This window comes from Xenopus laevis, chromosome 9_10L, assembly GCF_017654675.1.
Source record: "Xenopus laevis strain J_2021 chromosome 9_10L, Xenopus_laevis_v10.1, whole genome shotgun sequence".
NCBI classification, from domain to species: domain Eukaryota; kingdom Metazoa; phylum Chordata; class Amphibia; order Anura; family Pipidae; genus Xenopus; species Xenopus laevis.
Window position 1 is genome coordinate 51,243,418 of NC_054387.1, and position 21,184 is coordinate 51,264,601.

Consider the following 21,184-nt stretch of genomic DNA (forward strand, 5'->3'; position numbering starts at 1 on the left):
ATTCAGGTCTTTTATCCATCACTAAGGCCCACGTCATTGCTGCAGCAAAAATGGATGAAGAGGTATGAGGGATCCACCTCAGGTATGTAACTGAGGACAGTATTAGTTTAATGTGTCACTCTCATTATATAATGATACATTTGGACACATATAATATATACTTCAACAAAGTCATCAACATAAGACCAATGCTTGCAGAGAAGCCACTAAGCCCTAACACAAGGATATACAAACAGTGCCAGTATCAGGCTGGCAGAGCCTTGCGAAAATAAATAAATGTACAAACCGTCCATTGTTGGCGAAACACTTTCGCAAGTTGCTTCTCCATCCCATAACAACACAAATTAAGGGCAAGTGAAATAACACAATGATGAAGTGTCAGACTTGCCAGCTCTGTGTATATATAAAGTCAACAAAAGCATAAGCACCACTTTCATTCAGTCTGCAATTATAGTCCGTTCCCCTGTTCCAGGTCACGTGTGCGGCACTAAGCCACAGGGCAGGATTCCATCTTGAATTACAGGGGTCTATACCCTATTTACAATCACTGCATTTCTTATAAAGATTCTGTATATTTGTATTTATACACAAGTGTACACACTGGTCTAGCAAATTCTGCTTTCTGTATCTATGCATGTGTCCTTATCTTTGGCAGAAGCCATTATTGCTTCAACTCTTCCCTGGGCCCTAATGCAAGTTGTCAAGGGAAATGATGGAAACCCTGACTGCCTTTCCCAAGCAATAAGTCGTTATTTAAACATGCCTGAGAACCATGGTATGACCCACTAAGTACAGTTTATTGAAGCCCATAATTTGTATAACATCCTCTTGAGGGCACTGGGATTAGTGCTGTATTGTAAGAGGCAACGGCATGCAATGCCTGGAGTTTAAGGAATGCACACTCCTCATACCAAGCATGCCGCCTGTCACTTATCTTCTAATTATTAAAATGCCTTTTTTTTCTCATACATTCAAATTTAGTATGTAGGGAGAAAGGAGAAGACGGGTGCCCTGCACATTGTCTCTCAACAAACACAATTGTGACATCACTCAGACAGCAGCTGTTAGACTGCAACATCGATTTCCTGTAAGGTAAAGTCCTAGCATAACAAAGGACCTAAGCACCCGTGGTGGCCCCAAAAATTGCTAATACACAACTGAAGATCCCAAAGTTATAGCCAGATTGTCTGTTTGAAACTCTCTAGGCTTTGTTTGTGTTAGAATTTTGGTTCATATTCACCCCCAACCATATGGTGTGACCAGAGGCTGCATACACCACAGCTGAAGGAAAGATGTTCTCAAAGCCTGAACAGTAAGGTCAAGATACTATCTGATCACTCAACATCCATCTGAACCGGCCTTGTTCTAGTATGACCAAGGGACATAGTTTGTTTTCTTAAGGTCCCCATACACGGGCAGATATAAGCTGCTGACAGATTAAGTCGGCAGCTTATTGGGCAGTGTATGTGGCACTCAGACAGGCTTCCCGATCGATATCTGGCTGAAAGTCCGGCAGATGTTGATCAGGCAGGTTTAAAAATCCCATCGGATTGAGGGCCGCATCGGTTTGTTGATGCGGTCCTCGATCCAACTGTCATAGGGCCCATGATCTGATCAGCACCTCAAGGAGAAATCCACTCATTTGGGGACCTCTGCAAATGAGCAGATCTCTGCATGTATGGCCACCTTAACTTGTAGGTGACTGGTCAAATTTAATTACTTATCGGTTGCTATAGGCATCTTAACCAGTCATGCCTAATAAATATGCCTTCAAGTGTATTTGGGCGAGCATTGCCTAAATAGGAACAATTAAAAACAAGACATAAGATGTGGAGACTTGCCAAGACACTGATTATATATCTTATTGGCTTGATGGGGGACACACTCCTGTCCCACCCAGTGTCCCCATCAACCATGCAACCACACACCAGGCTGATTCAATGCTTTTCAGACATTTTGGGTGTATGAGCCCCTTCTTCTTTGTGGTTTAACATTGGTAGTGCACCCTACAACTTATAATAAGGTTACAGTATCCAAAAACATGGAAATAGTGAAGACATCAATGATGGCATCTCATGGACTTGATACTTAGCCATTCCTGGTTCCATTGGTGTAGCCTGCTCATCACTGTAACAGTCTAAACCAGTGCTCTCCAACTTTTTCTGGCCTAGGTGGTGGAGGGCCAATAATTGAAGCCAGTGTTGTCCACTCCCTGTTTTAAACCACACCTACTTTAAATCACACCCATGTTACCACCATATCCACATTTGGTGCTCCTCCTGCCCTGTGGATAACACAGCACCCCCAATACATGATTAAACACATTAGGGGCCCCTAACAACAATTTCCAAATGCTAAACCCTACCAGGCTCAAATCCCACAGGGAGCATAGGGCAGGCAGAGTATGGCACACACAGCAGCATAGGGCAGGCAGAGTATGGCACACACAAGGAGCATAGGGCAGGCAGAGTATGGTACACACAAGGTGCACAGAGCAGGCAGAGTATGACAGACACAGGGAGAACAGGGCAGGTAGAATATGGCATACACAGAAAGCATATGGCAGGCAGAGTATGGCACACACAGGGAACATAGGGCAGGCAGAATATGGCATACACAGGGAGGATAGGGCAGGCAGAGTATGGCACACACAAGGAGCACAGGGGAAGCAGAGTATGGCACACACAGGGAGAATAGGGCAGGCAGTGTATGGCACACACAAGAAGCATAGGGCAGGCAGAATATGGCATACACATGGAGGATAGGGCAGGCAGAGTATGGCACACACAAGGAGCACAGGGCAGGCTGAATATGGCGCACACACAGGGAGAATAGGGCAGGCAGAGTATGGCACACACAGGAAGCATAGGGCAGACAGAGTATGGCACACACAGGGAGCATAGGGCAGGCAGAGTATGGCACACACAAGGAACATAGGGCAGGCAGAGTATGGTACACACAAGGTGCACAGAGCAGGCAGAGTATGGCAGACACAGGGAGAACAGGGCAGGTAGAATATGGCATACACAGAAAGCATAGGGCAGGCAGAGTATGGCACACACAGGGAACATAGGGCAGGCAGAATATGGCATACACAGGGAGAATAGGGCAGGCAGAGTATGGCACACACAGGAAGCATAGGGCAGGCAGAGTATGGCACACACACGGAACATAGGGCAGGCAGAATATGGCACACACAGGGAGAATAGGGCAGGCAGAGTATGGCACACACAGGAAGCATAGGGCAGGCAGAGTATGGCACACACAGGGAACATTGGGCAGGCAGAATATTGGATACACAGGGAGGATAGGGCAGGCAGAGCATGCTACACACAAGTAGCATAGGGCAGGCAGAGTATGAAATACACAGGGAGCATAGGGCAGGCAGAGTATGGCTCACACAGGGAGAATAGGGCAGGCAGAGTATGGCACACACACACACAAAGATCATAGGAAAGGCAGAATAGATGAACAGGTCATACTGTGCTACATACAGTGACACAATGCTGGTGCCCCTCCAGCAGTTTGTATGAGATGTGAACAGGTGAACAATGTGGAGCGCTTTCAGTCTGGGTCTGAGGTGTGTACAGTACAGGGCTTTAGGGGTGTAAACAATAGAGATCTCACATGTATGAACAATATATGGGGGATTACAGGTGAATGTGAGCACAATGTAACACAATGTAAGCCGTTACAGCAGTCAGGCTTTTATGTGGGGGGCCACACAAGGGGGGCCGCAGGCCACCAGTTGGATAGCACTGGTCTAAACCTTGAAAAGCCATACCAGCATAATTCAAGGTTTTCAGAATTTTTGTAGCCCTGGACCCCTCTCACTTTGTGGTAAAAGATTTCATAGGGATCCCCAAAGAAATGTAAACAATTCATAATAAGTAACTCTTGTGTTTGGGATATCCAAGATTATAAATAATGTCACCCTCAAATATCACCCTAAATGACTGGCCCCATCCACTGCATTGGACCCTCTAGGGGGAGCCACCCCAATGATCTACAAATATAAATTCACAGCAGTAAATGGAATGGCTTCTTAAACAAAAAGCAACATTGTAGTTCAGTGCAACATACATGTATGCAAACAACGTCATTGTTTTCTGGTCATTTCCCTCAGCTCTAACGCAATGTTAAAAAAATATGAGGATTATCTAAAATAATCACTTCCACATTCAGCACTTCCCTGGTAACCCATATATAACATTGCCCTTATATATGCATATACACATAAAAAGGGGAAGCAGCGCTTCTAAGAAAAGCAAATATTTTGGACATTGTTCAGTGTGTATCATAGTGTGCACTTCCTTAACAATGCAGTAGGTATAGCTTTACCGTATGCCCAGAACATTCCTTCTCTGTATATTAGTATTTATACATATGGGTATGAGGCGCCATATTGTTTCTCTTAGACAATACAGTATGAGGTTATAGCTAATTGTGTGTCCAGAACATTCTTTCTCTGTATTTATAGGATTATGCATCAGATGGTTGCTACATTGTTCCCTTAGACAGGCAATATTTAATTTTGTGTGCTAAGATGAAATTCTTGGCTGGGGGCATTGCCAGGCCAATCTCCGTGAAGGGAGCACGAGGCCCCTTGTGTGCTTTTTGCTGCCTGACCCTCTTAAGTGGATTCCACTTGTACAGTGAGTACAGAAATAACCTGCAGTTATCTATCTTTTCGGTCAAACCAGCTCTGCTTATCTCCCAGGAGGAATGTCTGTGAGGTGTTGTATCCCTTGTGCTCCAGCAGCCAATCAGATTCCACCTACGTGGCCCTAGTGTAAAGGAATGCTGACTTTCCTACTGAGAAGCCTGGAGGAATTTAATGTGAGTTCCCTGCCAATCAGTTTATAGAGGGCACAACAACGCCAGACTGATCTTCAACCCAAAGATAAGTGGCTCCTGCTACACCTCCTACTCCCTCATAAAACCATATACAGGCTTTAGTTTGGACTTTTAATATCCAAGAAAGCTACCCCCCTCCCCCTCTCAACAGTATGAATTTACTGGAGCAACAATGAAAAAGGTTTCAAACATTCTATCTGTTGTTAGTGATGAGATCCAGGGCAAAAAAAACACTTCAAGACCTTTCTGCATTTGCTGAACACCCCACTTACAATCTTTACTGCTGATGGGAGTTATATATCATCAACAACTGAAGTGTTGTGGGTTGGGCAGCTCTGAAATAAAGTCATACTGTCACTGTCTTTCCCTAATTAAGCCATCTGTCTCCAGCTTGCACTGCAATCTCTTTATGTTTTATTGTCATCATGCCCTATTGCATCCATCTAGCTCTGCTGTCTCCATCTTGCCCAACTGACTCCATATTATTTCCAACTTATACTACAGTCTTCATCTTGCTCTCTTCTGACTCCATATTGTTTCCATGTTATACTACATTCTTCATCTTGCTCTACTGACTCAATATTGTTTCCATCTTATCAAATAGGGGCAACTGCACCTATTTGAACCCCCCGAAAGACCACTCTGGAATTCATTTGTTAAGCATAACCAATCCAGCAGATCCAGTGGCTGGTGCCCTAGAGGTCCCATTTAGCCATGACTTCTGGCCAGTTTCAGTGAGTGTGAAACAGGTCATCTTCCCTAAGGTTTGATGGCTAGCAGAGTTCTATCTGTGTTTTCCTTTGGGATCAGTAAATCAACTAACACCATTGCTAATAAGTGAGTTTACTTACAGACTGTGGTCTCTGGAGGGCAGCTTCATATTGCATCCTGATCCTTTGTGGCATCATGACATCGTCCTGTATTGGTAAACAATGAAGGATTTATTATAGAGGGGTATGTTGCTTTCCAGAGACCTGTGGAACATTATTATAGAGATACAGTACAAATGGGAAACCCGGGGAATCACCCATACACTGGTCAGTTTATCCATTCTAAACCTAGCTGGTAGGCCAGGGTTGTGCTTATCAGTGATCCCCAACCAGTGGCTCATGAGCAACATGTTGCTCCCCAACCCCTAGGATGTTGCTCTCAGTGGCCCCAAACCAGGTGCTTATTTTTGAATTCCAGGATTGGAGGAAGGTTTTCGTTGCATAAAAACTAGGTGTACTGCCAGACAGAGACTCCTTTAGCCTGCCAGTCCACATAGGGGCTACCAAATGGCCAATCACAGCACTTCTTTTGCACACCCAGGAACATTTTTCATGCTTGTGTTGTTCCCCAGTTCTTTTATTATATCTGAATATGACTCATGGCTAAAGGTTGGGAAGCCTTGTGTTTATGGGCGCTAAAGTATATCTATCACTGCTATGGTATGCACTACAGATCATAATTAGCCTCAAACCTTTCAGCAAAATCTTATCAAGGTCAGTGTCAGGAACTGAAATGACCTGCAATTAAATGTACTTGATACTGAAAGCAGTATTTGTCTATTCCTTTTTGTTCACTGTAATGACTCCTTGTTCTGACTCCTGAATCCATATAACCAAGTTCTGGTTCAGTTCTTGTCCAGGTCTTTTATCGGCAGGCTTCTGCTGTGTTGTGCCAAGAGAATATAAACAACATATGTAGCCAAATCATCCAATGACCTGTTTGCTTAGCAGTTTGGTATAAAGGTTAATCTCCCCATGTGTGGCCAGTGTTAGATACCCCCACAGATTGGCTATAACCTTAATTTAAGGGCAGTGCAGTACATTAGTATGATGGTGGAGCGGCCAATCAGTCACATTTGGAGCAGCATTCAGCCTTAATTGGGCCTCTGTGGGTTTGTGTAAGTCACAAGACTGGCTGCAAGGCTTACACAGCAATACTAAACACATGCCTTCATTGTGGACACAGATGTTCTTAAGATTTTAAAGGTAAAGCTCAACAAAGGAGTAGACTAAGGGTCTGCTCCCTCTATAGTTAGACCATTGCAAAGCACACTGAGCATGTTCAGTGCCACTGACACACAAAGGATGGCCTAACAAGATCCAAGATGGGGACTGCTTGGGGCAATTTTGAATCATTTCTATTATAGGTCTGCTGAACCTCTGGTTTGGTAAGGAAAGTTCAGTATATGACATACAGCATTTCTAGCTATATTCTATTTTAGTTCTCATTTCAGAATGTCCCATTTCAGCATGAACAGACTGACTAGCCATCATGAGACCTTAACGTATTGTCAGTGATCCTTACTCTCTGGCTTCTTGAGGCACCCGCAGACTAAGCTGACTGCAGATGGGACAATATGACAAACAAGTTATTTTTGCAACACTCTTAAGAGCCCCAGCCCAAGACAAAAGGTTAAGTAACTCGTCAAACTGCCCTTAAATGGCCCTGACACATGACATTTTTGGGATTACACATTTCTGACATTTGTGCACTTATTTTCTAAACCCAATCTTCAGTGTTTGTGTCTGACTTGCTGCTGTCTCTTTGTTTCTTTAAATGTTTCAAGGAAAAGGACTGAAATCTCGCCGTAGGCACGACAGCCAGCGACACAATGACACCATTTTTCTTTAGCCAATAAATAATAATATGCTCTGGATATTAACCCCATAGTGCCTCTGTCAGGTAATGCCTTCTTGTTATGCTCTTTTTACTATTTTGTGATATGTTAGGGCAGCGCTGTACAACTTTTCATAGGGAGTGAGGCAAATATCCAGGGGTCAGATTATATTAAAGGGGCTGATCAACTTTAAATTAACTATTAGTGTGATGTAGACAGAGAGTAATATTCTGAGACAATTTGCAATTGTTTTTCATTTTTATTTGTGTTTTTCAATTATTTTGCTTTTAATTCAGCAGCTCTCCAGATTGTAATTTCAGCAATCTAATTGCTAGGGTTCAAACAACCATAACAACCATGCAGTGATTTGAATAATAAACTGGAATATGAATAGGAGAGGCCCTATATAGAAAGACCAGTGACACAAAGTAGCAATAATTGTACATCTGTAGCCTTACAGAGCATTTGTTTTTTTAGATGGGGTCAGTAACCCCTATTTGAAAGCTGGAAATCGTCATAAAAAAAGGCAAATAATAAATAAACTATAAAATATAAATAATGAAGGCCAATTGAAAATTTGCTTACAATTAGCCATTCTACAACATACTAAACGTTAACTTAAAGACGAACCACCCCTTAAAAAGGGATGATAAATGATATACTAAGAAGTTTCTTGGCCAGACAGGAGGCAATAAAAATCAAAAAAGGGGGACAAATTCCACTTGTTGGGCAGCCCTGCCTTAGAACTAGAGTCCAGTTCCGCTCTCCCCAACAGCACCAAGGTGACCCTGAGGCGCCATACATGTACAGGTATGGGACCCGTTGTCTGAAAACCCGTTATCCTGAAAGATCCGAATTACGCAAAGGCCATCTCCCATAGACTCCATTTTATCCAAATAATCAAAATTTTTAAAAATGATTTGCTTTTTCTCTGTAATAATAAACAGTAGCTTGTACTTGATCCAAACTCAGATATAATTAATTTTATTGGAGGCAAAAACAGCCTTTTGGGTTTATTTAATGTTTACATGATTTTCTAGTAGACTTAAGGTATGATCCGTTATTCGGAAAGCCCCAGGTCCTGAGCATTCTGGATAACAGGTCTTATACCTGTACTGAAAAGGCAGGGCTGCACAGCAGTGTTGGTGGCTGCTTGATTCCTGTCCCTGGGTGGCCAGGAGCACCCACAATTGGAGATTGGTTGCCAACATTAGAGACCCAATGACAGGAATCAAGCAGCCACACATGGACAATTTTGATGGGGAGCCACAGGCCATGTTTCACTTTCCATAAAATCAGACCCATTTGCTTATCTCCTTCCATTGTTATAACAGAACAAGCTGCAATTTGTTTACACAATGGGCTTCCACACCTACATATGAAGCAAGGCAAGATGGAGATGTTGGAAGGCCCCCACCCCATGGGAAATGATAGAGGGGAACATTCAGCTAATGGTGAGTCACAGCTCTGGGCAGTCTGTGGTGGGATGGTGGGATGGAATATAAATGCCAAGCCTCAACATTGTTTCTCTATATCAAATCTGCAGATGTCAGAAAAATATCTGAGTCATAAAATGGATTCTCTATGGACATTAAATGGAAAACACTGGAAAAAAACACGAGGAGGAGAACAAATTGTATTTGCGTGAGGAATGTTAGAACACTTGGACTTGCCAGTTACACGGTACGATACGGCTCCTTGCTGAAGTACCTGGCACTGATACCGGAGGGGTTGGTACTGAGCAAGCAGATGGCACTGGGGGGATACGGTTTCTTTAAAGGCACTACTCCAAACAAGTCTGTATTTAATAGAACCCCGCAGCAGTACAGAAGGGATATGGAGTAGCATTAGTATTGTGCAATGGCGCTGAACCAGCACAGTAGCACAGCTCCTATATGGTAACCATTGTAAGCAGCAGTCCTGTCCTGCTTTATGGCTGAGATTCTAGCTATCTTTATAACAGATCATTCTGACACAGTGACACAGATTCTTTTTTTTTTTTTTTTAATAGTCATTTTTCAAATTACAGATAGATAATATCAAAGTTACTATACATATTGCTTAAAGGAAGATAGGAAAATTGTAGTACATATATTAAATACTAATATATATTTTTTTTTTTAGGGGGCATTCTATCTGATACCCAATTTAAGGAGCATACCTGTCGTACTTTATGGCTGTGATTCTATCTTTTATCATGGATAAGCAGAAATCTGGCAATAAAAGAGCATTATATAAGTTAGCTTTCTGTGCGACCAGGGCTTTTTCATTGCGCATTTGGATGTGAGGAGGCTGAGAAGTGGTGACAGATATAATTGTGCCAAAGAATAAAAATTCCAGGCGTGTTTCTGGAAGATTAAGTAGAAACCCAGTGGAGAGTCTTACTCAGTCAGAACACTCAGCACTTACACTGTGACAAGCGTAGAAAACTGGGGGGAATTTTATGGATTCTGAGGTCTGAGAGCTAAACTGTAAAACCCTTGCGCTGCCAAACGCCAGCACTTCCCTGACTGGGGAAAGGGCAGTTAATCAGACATGGGACTGGCTGTCACTGGATCAATGAGTGATATTATTATTATGATGTAGGAACATCCTGTCTGGTAGCACTTCCTGCTGAATGCACCTGTCATATACTGCTCTGCACGAGCTCCACACACCAAATTCCTGCTGTGCTCTGCAGGCAATGGCCAAAGGATGTGATTTAATAAACTTTAAACTGTCCGGTCACATCAGATCAGCTCTTTCTCTACATCCCCCCATTTCTACAAAGTAGGGCAGCTCATATTTTTTTTTTACAATAAGCCTAAGTTGTGTTCAAAGCTCTTTTCTGAAACCAGTTAACCACCCCTAGTAACTTGCATTGCAATAATGTTTATCAATATTCAAGGATTATCGATCAGGCGGGGTGTTAAAATTCAGCACTGCCACAGAGCCAGGGTCGGACTAGCCTGCCGGGGCCCCAGGAAATAACACGGTGGGCAACGGCCTTGGTGAGCCCCTCGGCCCTTGCTTTAGTTAACTTGCGATGGCTTCAGAAAATAATTCAAAATCCATGTGGTCCATCCGGAACGGGTGAACACTTAAGCTGCAAGCAGGCGCTGTGGGCCGGCAATTTGCTTCCACCCATATTTGCTGCCAGTACCTCTAGTTGGAGCTGTGCTGATCCTGTATACCACGTGACCCCTGCTACGCACCTGCACGTAAATTTTACGTTACAGGCAGGGAGGCAGGCAGGGTAGCAGCACAGCCAACGTACAGCTTTCCCCGAATGTGCATTATTTTAGGAGCGGCTCTATCTTCACTAGGGATGCACCGAATCCACTATTTTGGATTCGGCCGAACCCCTGAATCCTTTGCTAAAGATTTGGCCGAATACCAACCCGAATCCAAACCCTAATTTGTATATGCAAATTAGGGGTGGGAAGAGGAAACCATTTTTTACTTCCTTGTTTTCTGAGAAAAAGTCACACGATTTCCTGCTCCATCCCTAATTTCCATATGCTAATTAGGATTTGGATTCGGTTCGGCTGGGCAGAAGGATTCGGCTGAATCCGAATCCTGCTGAAAAAGGCCGAATCCTGGCCAAATCCCGAACCAAATCCTGGACTCGGTGCATTCCTAATCTTCACTGGCTCTGAACGGTGGAGCGCATTTTGGATTGGTGGTGGCACTGACCCTGTGGCCTGCAGCGAGTGTGTTCTTCAAGTTCAGCAGCACCAGCACATCAAAACAGTTGCAGCTGCAGCAGTGACATAACTAACTCCCTGTCCCATCTGTGAACTGGCACATTATACCTACCTACCAGATGCACTGATTCTAAAGCCTCCAATTGTTAAAGGAAAACTATACCCCCCAAACAATGTAGGTCTCTATAAAAAGATATTGCATAAAACAACTCATATGTAAAATCCTACTTCATGTAAATAAACCATTTTCATAATAATATACTTTTCTAGTAGTATGTGCCATTGGGTAATCATAAATAGAAAATTGCCATTTTAAAAAATAAGGGCCACCCCCATGGGATCGTAGGATTCACTGTACTCACAAACATACCAACAAACCATACATGTTAGGTCACATGAGCCAATTAACAGACAGAGTTGTGTCTTTTGCTTCCACACTTCTTCCTGTTACAGTTAGAGTTGTAGTATTTCTGGTCAGGTGATCTCTGAGGCAGCACACAGACCATCACAAAATGGTTGCTCAAGGCAAGAGATGTAAAAGAGCAACATTTACTTAAATATATATTCCAGTTTGGTGAGATTCTATGCCACTTAATATGATATGAACTATCTGTTGCTTAAGTGTTCATTTTGGGGGTATATATTTTCCTTTAACCCTTGCTGCAGCTTCACAGAAAATGGCACAGGTACTGGTCTAACCAAACAAAAATCAAAAAATATTTGAAAAAAAATCTATAAATGTTCTTTGTGTCACTGTTACTAGGTTGGTGGATGAACAGAAAAAAAATTACAAGGAGTAGAACACCTTTAAGTTAAATTTTATTATTTACAGAATGGACAAATTCTTAGCAACATTTCAATTAGTCTTTATTTTTTATTTTGTATAGTTTCCGGATGATTTCCTTCTTCTGACTCACACCAAATTCCAAACTGGAGAGTTGAACAAAATGCTAAGTAATTAAAAAAAACTACAAATAATAAAAAATGAAGACCAATTGCAAATTGTCTTAGAATATCACACTTTGGGTCATACTAAAAGTAGAATTTTATGGGATTCTGTCATGATTTTTATGTTGTAGTTTTATTTCTTAATTACCTTATTTACACTGCAAATAATTCACTCTACCATGTAAAATTTAATTCCTGAACCAATAAGTGTATTTTTGGTAACTTTAATGTTGGTGTATAGGTGCATTTCAGGTAATTTTGCTTGGCCATGTGCTTTCACAAAGATCCAGCACTTTAGGAAGGAACTACTTTCAGGTAAGCTATTGTTTTTCCAACTTGTAACTGAAGGAGTTGTTGTGGGATTTTTACTATTGAGTGCTATTCTCATATCTAACAGGGTTACCTTCCCATTTTTTTTGCTGAGGTGCTGCTGGGGGGGGGAGGGAGGTTGGGGGTATCACGAGTACAATGGTGTTTTATGGTACTATGTAATACAATGGTTTTGTTATTTATCAGAAAGACGTCATCCGTGCTTGCTATCCTCACTTAATATGTACACTTTATTACTTTATCAGTCTCACTTAAAGGAAACACTTTGTGTAAAAAATAAGAATGTACCAGTGCATTATACTCATTTAGATATAGAATAGTGCTTTAAAAAAAAGTAGTGTTTCAGGCTGATGTATTGAATATTTCTGCAAAAACCCTACTAATCCCTCCCTTCTCTTCCACTTCCTGCTCCCTGAATTCCCAGGCTGTGCAGGGGAGCCAGTGGCTCTCAGGGCACTGTACTGTAGGACAGGAACTCAGCAGCTAGCAGGACCTGATAGGGAACTGAAGCATGTATGTGCTGTGATTGGCTGTCCCCCTCCTACTATGTGTAACAAAGTCTCACCCTGGTGGTCTAGTGGGGGGGACGGCAGGGACGCCTGCCGCCCCCTCAGCGGGGACGCCCAAACGCGCTGCTCCTCTTCTTGCGCCAGCTCTTTCTTAGTGCGTGCGCGCATGCACACTTCCGGATTTAAAGGCGCATGCGCGCTGGCGTAACAGCGTCAGCGCGCAATCGCGCCAAATTTTAAGGTATTAAAGGGGCATTCCCACTGTTTGTCATTGCCCGTGGTAGGATTGAATTTCCTGGTGCTCCTGAGCCTTGTGCTAATCTGTCTGTTATCTTCTGAACCTGTTTTGACCCCTGCCTGGCTATTTTGACTATTCTTACTTCTAGATCCTGACCTTTGCCTGCTTTCGACAACGCTTCTGTTTAACCCCTTGTTTGATCACCCGGTTTTGACCCTTTGCCTGTTTGACGATCCTTGCTATCCGCCTGCCTCGACCCAGCCTGCCTGACTACGATTCTGCCTAATCCTTTGTACCGTGACCTTCGACCCAAGAAGACTCTGCTAACAGCCGTGCCCCTTTGCTAGCCAGAACATCTCGCCTTGTACCCCTCGTTAAGTCCAGATGGCACCCAAGTAAGCTGAGGGCTCCTCCCGAAGCCCAACGGTGGTCTCACTACTGGTGAAGCCGAGCCGAGACCAGGGTACTTGGCACTTGTTCTGGTATTGGGGGCCGGGCGTGACACTATGCTTCTGGCAGGGACCATAGGGCACGCCAACCCCTCATTTGAAACACAGACAGGGACCAGGGAACATCTATAGGGAGCTCCAATAAAGTGGCTATTTTTAAAGATATTAATTTTTAGCACCATGTAAAAACAACACCACATATTACTCACAATTGCCTACAAAATGAGGCAATTATCCTATCGGCTCCTTTAAGCAGCAGATTTGGTGTGAGGGGTCAAAATTTTTTTTTTTTTAAGAGACCCGCCACATATATAAAGAGGCCATGTGCCCTGCCCTGAGCCTTCAACTTAGGGGAGCAAATGTCACTGTGTTGAAGAGGGGTGCTTCTGTGCACTTTTCAATCTGAGAAATCAATGCAAGATAATTTTTGCTATAAAACAAAAAAGGGATTCTGTTATGCTTTTGTATTTATGACTAATATTTTAATTTAATATTATTACCACCATTCCAGTTTTTAAAAAAAATAAAAATGTTAATTTTGATATTTGTGGGCGCTATTTTGTACCAGGGGAGGTGGGCCCTTGAGATGAGGTTTCCTGTTGGACCCCAGGCACCCCAGTCCGACACTGCACAGAGCATGGTGTTCCACTGCTCAAAGTAGCCAAACACATTCAACAACTTTCATAGAAGAGGCAGTCCATTCCTGACCTAAGAAATAACAGGGCAGGGGGGCAAGAGCAGCACAATGACCTTCATATCCTTCTAAGATGCGCTGGTAGGCACACAGGGCAGAGAGGAGTCAGTCTAGGGTGGAGGCTGGCTGATTTCCCAAGGTTAGAGATAAACGTTACTGTTGGGCACATTCATTTATCATCAATTCAGTATTATGAGCAGCAGGTACTAAGGTCACATTTCTTCTGCCAAGGTTGCTCCATACAGACATTTCATCTTTGTAAAATTAGAAATAATCATCAGAACTGGTTCATGGTAAATCCTGATAAGATGTCGATGCACACAGAGCCGGTACCCCAGGAGACCCCTGACTAGGGCTTCTGATGCAAAATAGGCTGTTGGAGATGAAGACGGAAGTGCTCCAATCAAACCTTTGTTCAGCTGCAATTGAGGTGCCTGTTTAGGAAATACCTCCAAGCCCACAGACTCCACATGCTGATAATGTTCCCCTAGTTGAGTGGAGACAATCAACCAGAGCTCCTCAAGCTTTTATTTACCCAGTCAAATTTCAAATCACTGTCACAAAAAAAGCCATAAAAAGAACAACTGGAACACAATGATGCTTACTCGGAACTAGAACTCTGTGGCCCCTGATGCACAGGGGACAGGGGTGCTTCAACTATTGCTGTCCTCTGATGGAGGTAGGGTTGCAACCTTCCTAAAATATTCTTACCAGGGGCAAGAATGGAGGGACAGGACCATGATTTAAGGGGGTGGGACAGTTACATAAAGGAGCAGATTGATGACGAGTGGGGGGCACCGCAATGGCATGTGGACTGACGGAGGGCGTGTTATGGAGTAGAACAGGGAAGAAGGGTTGTTCATCTTTAAGTTAATTTTTAGTATGACATAGAGAGTGATATTGTTCTGAGGCAATTTGCAGTTGGTTTCCATTTTTTATTACCTGTGGTTTTCGAGTTATTTAGCTTTTTATTGAGCGGCTCTCCAGTTTGTAACCTAGCAACTATGAATTGATTTTAATAAGAGACTAGGATATGAATAGGAGAGGGCCTGAATAGAAAGATGAGAAAATAGAAAATAGCAAATTCAAAATGTGTGGTCTTACAAAGCATTTGTTTTTAAATTGACCCCCTTTTGAAAGCTGGAAACAGTCAGAAGAAGTGACAAATTCAAAAACTATGAAAAGGAAATAAATGAAGGCCAATTGAAAAGGTACTTAGAATTAGCCATTGTAGAACATACTAAAAGGTAACAAAGGCAAATTTCCCCTTTAATATTGGGGAGGATTGGGAGTGGGCTAGATCCTCAACTACATTGCCAATACATTTCTTTTTTGATTGTTTTAGATATTTACAAACTGTTTGACTAGCTGCAATAGGGACCTAAATGTAGTGGTTGAGAGCCCAAACTACTTGCAGTCCAGTCTGAAGCCAATTAGGCCTGGAAGACTGATTTTACAGTGTTTTTGTATCCATAACACCTTGCTGTAAGGTAAGGGGGGGGAGGGCTGGCCAAATAACAGACCACATCTGAATCTTGAAACCAAAAAGATGCCCGTGTTACCCTGCAGAAAGAGAAATTATTGGCATTCTGGTGCTTGCAGGTTTTACTCCACATAAAGAGAGGGTCAGGAAACTTTCTGCTGGTTAAACAGATAATTCTATAACAGAATGGTTAATCCAGGGCCAGACTGTGGCTGAATGGGGAGCAGGAGCTTGATGGTGGGGCTGCACTACTGGCACAGGGACATGGGGGGCTTGCAGAGCTCGACACCTCAGGAAAGAATAAAACAGAAGCCAAACGCTGTGAGTCGGACACGGAGGAACTCGCTAATTGCAAACACTCTTCCTGACGGACACACAGTTTGCTGAAAGATGTCAGAATAAAATTGGCCTTTATTTGGGTTGAAATCCCCCAGGGGGTCTCTATAAACAAAGCCAGATGTGTGGCGCGCGGTAAGGTTAGTGAGCTCATTCACCTATTGGAAAGTCAGGCACCAGGCCGGCTCCTGGTTTGCACGTGGTGGAAATTGGGAGTGAGTGCAGTTTGGGGGGGGGGGGATTGAGGACAAGGTGCGTATTGTTGGCAAAGTTTAATATATTTAAACATCAGCAGAATGTGATTAATGATGAAACTGAAGGAGACTTTGCACTGGCCCAACTCAGCAGTAAGTGTTCCTACCAAGGATATGTGAGAGAGAGTATCTGGGTACATCTGGGCATACAGTGAATATTACTATGGCTCTCTATAGAAGAACTGTCGTAGGTTTATAACCTTAAGAAGTATAACCTCAGATATGGAATGAGTCTGTGAACTGTATGAGCAGGATTACATCTACCCAATACATAAAGGGTCAATTAGAAGATTGTTCTTGGCTGAAGGAATGTACTTTGGCTTCCATCCTCTCTCTGCTCGTTTAGATGGAGGAGATATTTGGGGAGGGCACTACTAATACAAAGGAAGGAAGGTGCCCCCAGGGGAACCAGACTTTTATTGCAAAGGGAAAACTAATTCTAATGGCAATCAAAGGCCAAAGTCAACAAGGTGCAAATGTTTTAATAAAGGCAAAAAGAGCGGCAAAGCCTTCTGTCCTGGGACACAAACAGACACCTGTATAAAGTCTTCATTCAGTAGCATCAGGAGCCCTTTCAGCAACGCTTGGGGGGAGGGGGGGGAGAGTCTCTTTTAGTAGCGAATGGCTCTTTATTATACACCATAAAGGAAAATAAAGGGTAACTGTAGCAGAGTGCCCTTGCCAAACCAAACAGCACCCGGCTCATCCACAGTCTGCCATCCTGTTGGCTGGGGAGAGACTTTGGGCTGTTTATTCCCAAGTTAAACAAACAATCACCGTTTGCTACAAAAATATGTGTTTTTTTTAATAATGTAAGGAGCTTGACTGGGAGGATATAAATGGGTCAGTAAATAGGCTATGGCAAATTAATGGAAATATTAAAAATTGTGTTACACAAAGGGCCAATAAAATGTTACATAAACTCACTGGACCAAGTACCAGAAACTTTGCCCTAAACCATGATGTAAAAAAAAAAAAGAAAAGTTAAAACAGTGAATCTGATTTGGTGTCTAAAACACTTAGTTATGGTTGTTGCAAGGGTGAGGGGCAATTAAGACTACGCTGTTACTGACTTCCTGTGACTGGGCTACATGTACTACAGTCATACTGTCTCACACTCACTGCTGAATAAGACTATAATAAACACAGTTACCTAATGCACCCAGCAGGGAGAGAAGTAAATATTGCTGCACAATCTGACCACTCTCTGAGCGTGACCTTTGCACAATCGGACACGCATTCCACTATGATTCCATCTCAGACTAGGGGATTAAGAGTTTTATTGGGAAGGGCCATGCATATTGAGGGGGCACAGACGGCCTCTTATAAGGGATTCCTTCATTTCAGCCAAAGTTGTCAGACATCAGGACAAAAGAGAGACAAGGATAGTGCAACCTCCACTTGACTGCTGACTTGTCTGGTCATTCTGGGCTATGCGGTGGATAATTGCAGCACTAAAGGTGGACGATACAATGACTGATCCCATATGGTATCCAACCATCACACCTACAGGCCCAAAGGCAGAGCCTGACCTGCTTTCCACAAGCCCATCCCTTAAAGCTCACTTGCCCACCTATTCCCTCTCCACGTTGCATTCTCTTAACAACATTGCAATAGAAGGCAGTAGAGGCATTTTCCCCCATTCTGGGTGATATTATTTACAATAAGGCTGGAATAGGGCTTGCCAACTCAGATAAGGCAGCTCAGTGGTTAACTAGTCAGGTCAAACTATCCAAAGAGAAAGTGTCATCTCCAAGGCTGTAACTCCCATTCCCAGGGCCGAGGGGAGCAGAGATTAAAATGCAAAATCAGGATTATTTGGGAAAGTCTGGTTTGCACCTGTCAGAATGGAGTCGGCAGCTAGCTCCATGACTGATATTTCATGCATTCAAACACAGGGAGGTGAACAGCAAGTTTTGGGTAGGAAGGTGTGACAGAATAGGGGCAAGCGACACAAAAATAAATAACAGGTGTGCAAGCTGCGGCAGATTAGTTGCTCTGTATAAATTTTTGGCTTCTCTCCAGATGAGACGGAGACAGGATCAGATCTACAGGAGGGAAGCGAAGGAGAAGGACTGGATTTAGGATCCAAAGTCACCAACCAATCAAATAAGAAACAATGGAAGATTTTCCAAACCAAGAACAAGGGAATGTCCCTTTGCGCTGAGAATTCTACCCCCTAGCCATCAACAGTTGCAGAACTATCATGGGAGCGCAGGGCAAGAGGGGGTAGTTAGTGGAACACAAGGGGAGGGGGATTTTGGGTCAAATGCATTGCACTGCTGAGCACTAAAAGGTTGGAGCGAACAGTAGGTGGGGATTAGTGGGTGAGTGAAGGTCATCTGCTGTGCCCCCATTGGCACCACCATTAAACAGGAAGTACTGTTACTGCAAACTGGAAGTGATGTCATCAAAAGTGGGCAGGGACAAGGAAAAGCATATGCAAATTAGGGGTGGGAAGGAAAAACATGTTTTACATCCTTGTTTTGTGACAAAGTCACGAGATTTACCTCCCCACCCCTAATTTGCATATGCAAATAAGGATTCGGATTTGGTACGGCCTGGCAGAAGGATTCGGCCGAATGCGAATCCTGCTGAAAAAGGCCGAATACTGGCCGAATCCCGAACCGAATCCTGGATTCGGTGCATCCTTACTTTTATTAGCCACATTTATATTTTGATGTTGACTTGTCCTTTAATGATAAATGCAAGTTGCAGGAAAGTATAGCTCAAAGGCACAATGAGCACCAGTTCACACTTATCAACACAAATCTTAAGGAACATAATGGTTCCCATACACAGGCAGATAGCAGCTGCCCACAGATTAAGTTGGCAGCATACTGGGCAGTGTATGGGGCCTTCGGATGGGCTTCCCTGATTGACTGACTGAAAGTGGACCAGATCTTGATCAGACAGGGTTAAAAATCCTGTTGGATCGAGTACCACATCAGTTCATTGATTTGGTCCTCTATTCAACCGCTTGTGTTCTCCTCATTGCAATCTGCTTGTTGGGCCTAGGGCCCACGATTGGATTAGCCCAACATCGCCCACCTCAAGGTGGGCATATCGGGGAGGTCGCCAAACAAGCAGATCTTTGCATGTATGGCCAGCTTTATAGTGCAGATTCTGTGGAGCTGCACAGTAGATTGGTAAGACCCCTATACATAAAACCAGTGGTCTGTTATCCACCAGCATGGAGAGTGCCTATTTACACTTATCTTCCCAGTGTATTAAAGCGCTTCACTGCTATTAGACGCATCCTCCCCATGCGTATTTCATTTGCTCGCACCGAGATGCTGACCTCTGTCCAACTCACTCGCAGTCACTCGAAAATTTGTATACAGAACCAGACAAGGCACTTCATCACACGGGCAATCTGCCATCAAGTCCAACTGTAACATACAGGATGTTTGCTTGCCCTTAAACAGGGAGCTTAAGTCTGTGGTTCCCCGGATGCTCCTGAACTACAAATGCGATGCTGTGTGGGATCAGACCCTTATACATAAACAGCACACATCTATAAACACATCAACTGGGAAACATTAACACCATTTTATGTATTGATAGAACTTATACAGGGGCAGGGAGTCCACATTAAATAAACCACCAGTATAAAGAGCCCGGACAATAACAGAAGAGGTGAGGATACTTGCTAAAGGGATGGGGTTTGGGGAACTAGATAACTGACCAGGTAGGTGTATGGGGTCACATGATTCTGCATGGCAACCCCGTTCCTTGATGTGTATTCCTTGGCATTCATAAGGCAAAGGCACCATACAAAGAAGTCACAGGATTCCCTGTTCCCTCTAATACCATATCAGTTATACCTGGCCACCAGCAGATATGTGTTCGACAGACGGTGAACTGTACTCCTGTTTTACAATGGTGTGCCACAAAAAGGCTACATATTAATTGCTGTTATTAGACGTATAATAAAGCCAGGATTCGGCCCAACACCAGCACATTTTGCATTATTCAGCAGAACCCTATCCAAACCCTTAGGGGCAAAATCACGAACCTCTGAAAATTTGCCAGTGACGGCTCCACTCACAGTGCAACACTTCCCCAGGTGTTAATTCGACAGGACAACGTTAATTCACTAAAATCCGAAGTTGGGTCCAGGGCACCGAACGCTGGCAAATTCGCCAGGCGTTAGGGAACGAAGTACCGCTACAGTCTATCTCCTTTGATATATATATATATATATTGGGTGTTGAGGGGGAAGGGTGTGTCTAGCCAGCTCACAGCAATGACAGTGAGTGAGGTTGATGCTGCAGAAGGGGCTGGGTAGAGGGAACTCTATAGCAGACTGGGACTGTCTGGGGTCTGCTGTATGTTAGTAATGCCACTGTGTGGGTCTTGTGTAAAGTGCCAAGGCCTGGTAAACTCATCCAATTCGATATTGATTGGATTAAGTTATCCTAGTAATCAGTCATATTGGGCTTGAGGGCAGAAAAGCACCAGTTGGCTCATCAAGTCAGCTAATAAAATGGCAAATACTGTTAAGAGGACCAGTAACATCAAAAAATGAAATTGTTTTAAATTAATAAAAATATAAAGCAGTGTTGCCGTGCACCAGCAAAACTGCTGTGTTTGCTTCAAAAACACTACTATTGTTTATATAAATAAGCTGCTGTGTAGCAATGGGGGCAGCCATTCAAAGGAGAAAAGGCTCATATTACACAGCAGATAAGCTCTGTAGAACATAATGTTATCTGTTATCCACTATTTATCCTGTACCATATAGTCTTTTTTCAATCTCCGCCATTGCTACACAGCAGCTTGTTTATAT

The 21,184-nt window shown here is 43.3% G+C and overlaps 1 protein-coding gene and 1 long non-coding RNA gene across 2 annotated transcripts in view; one reads left to right on the plus strand and one right to left on the minus strand.

Annotated features, from left to right (window-relative positions):
- Nucleotides 1-21,184, minus strand: part of LOC108701172 (UDP-GlcNAc:betaGal beta-1,3-N-acetylglucosaminyltransferase-like protein 1) — a 120,998-nt gene that overhangs the window by 76,887 nt on the left and 22,927 nt on the right. Inside the window, exon 6 of the mRNA XM_041577036.1 lies at nucleotides 5,709-5,774. Within this exon, the coding sequence (XP_041432970.1) occupies nucleotides 5,709-5,774 (66 nt within the window). The remainder of the gene's footprint in view (nucleotides 1-5,708; nucleotides 5,775-21,184) is intronic.
- On the plus strand, nucleotides 7,308-10,209 carry LOC121398196. Its single transcript, XR_005964175.1, has 4 exons — nucleotides 7,308-7,530; nucleotides 8,800-8,919; nucleotides 9,012-9,148; nucleotides 9,590-10,209. It is a non-coding gene; the product is annotated as an uncharacterized LOC121398196 (long non-coding RNA).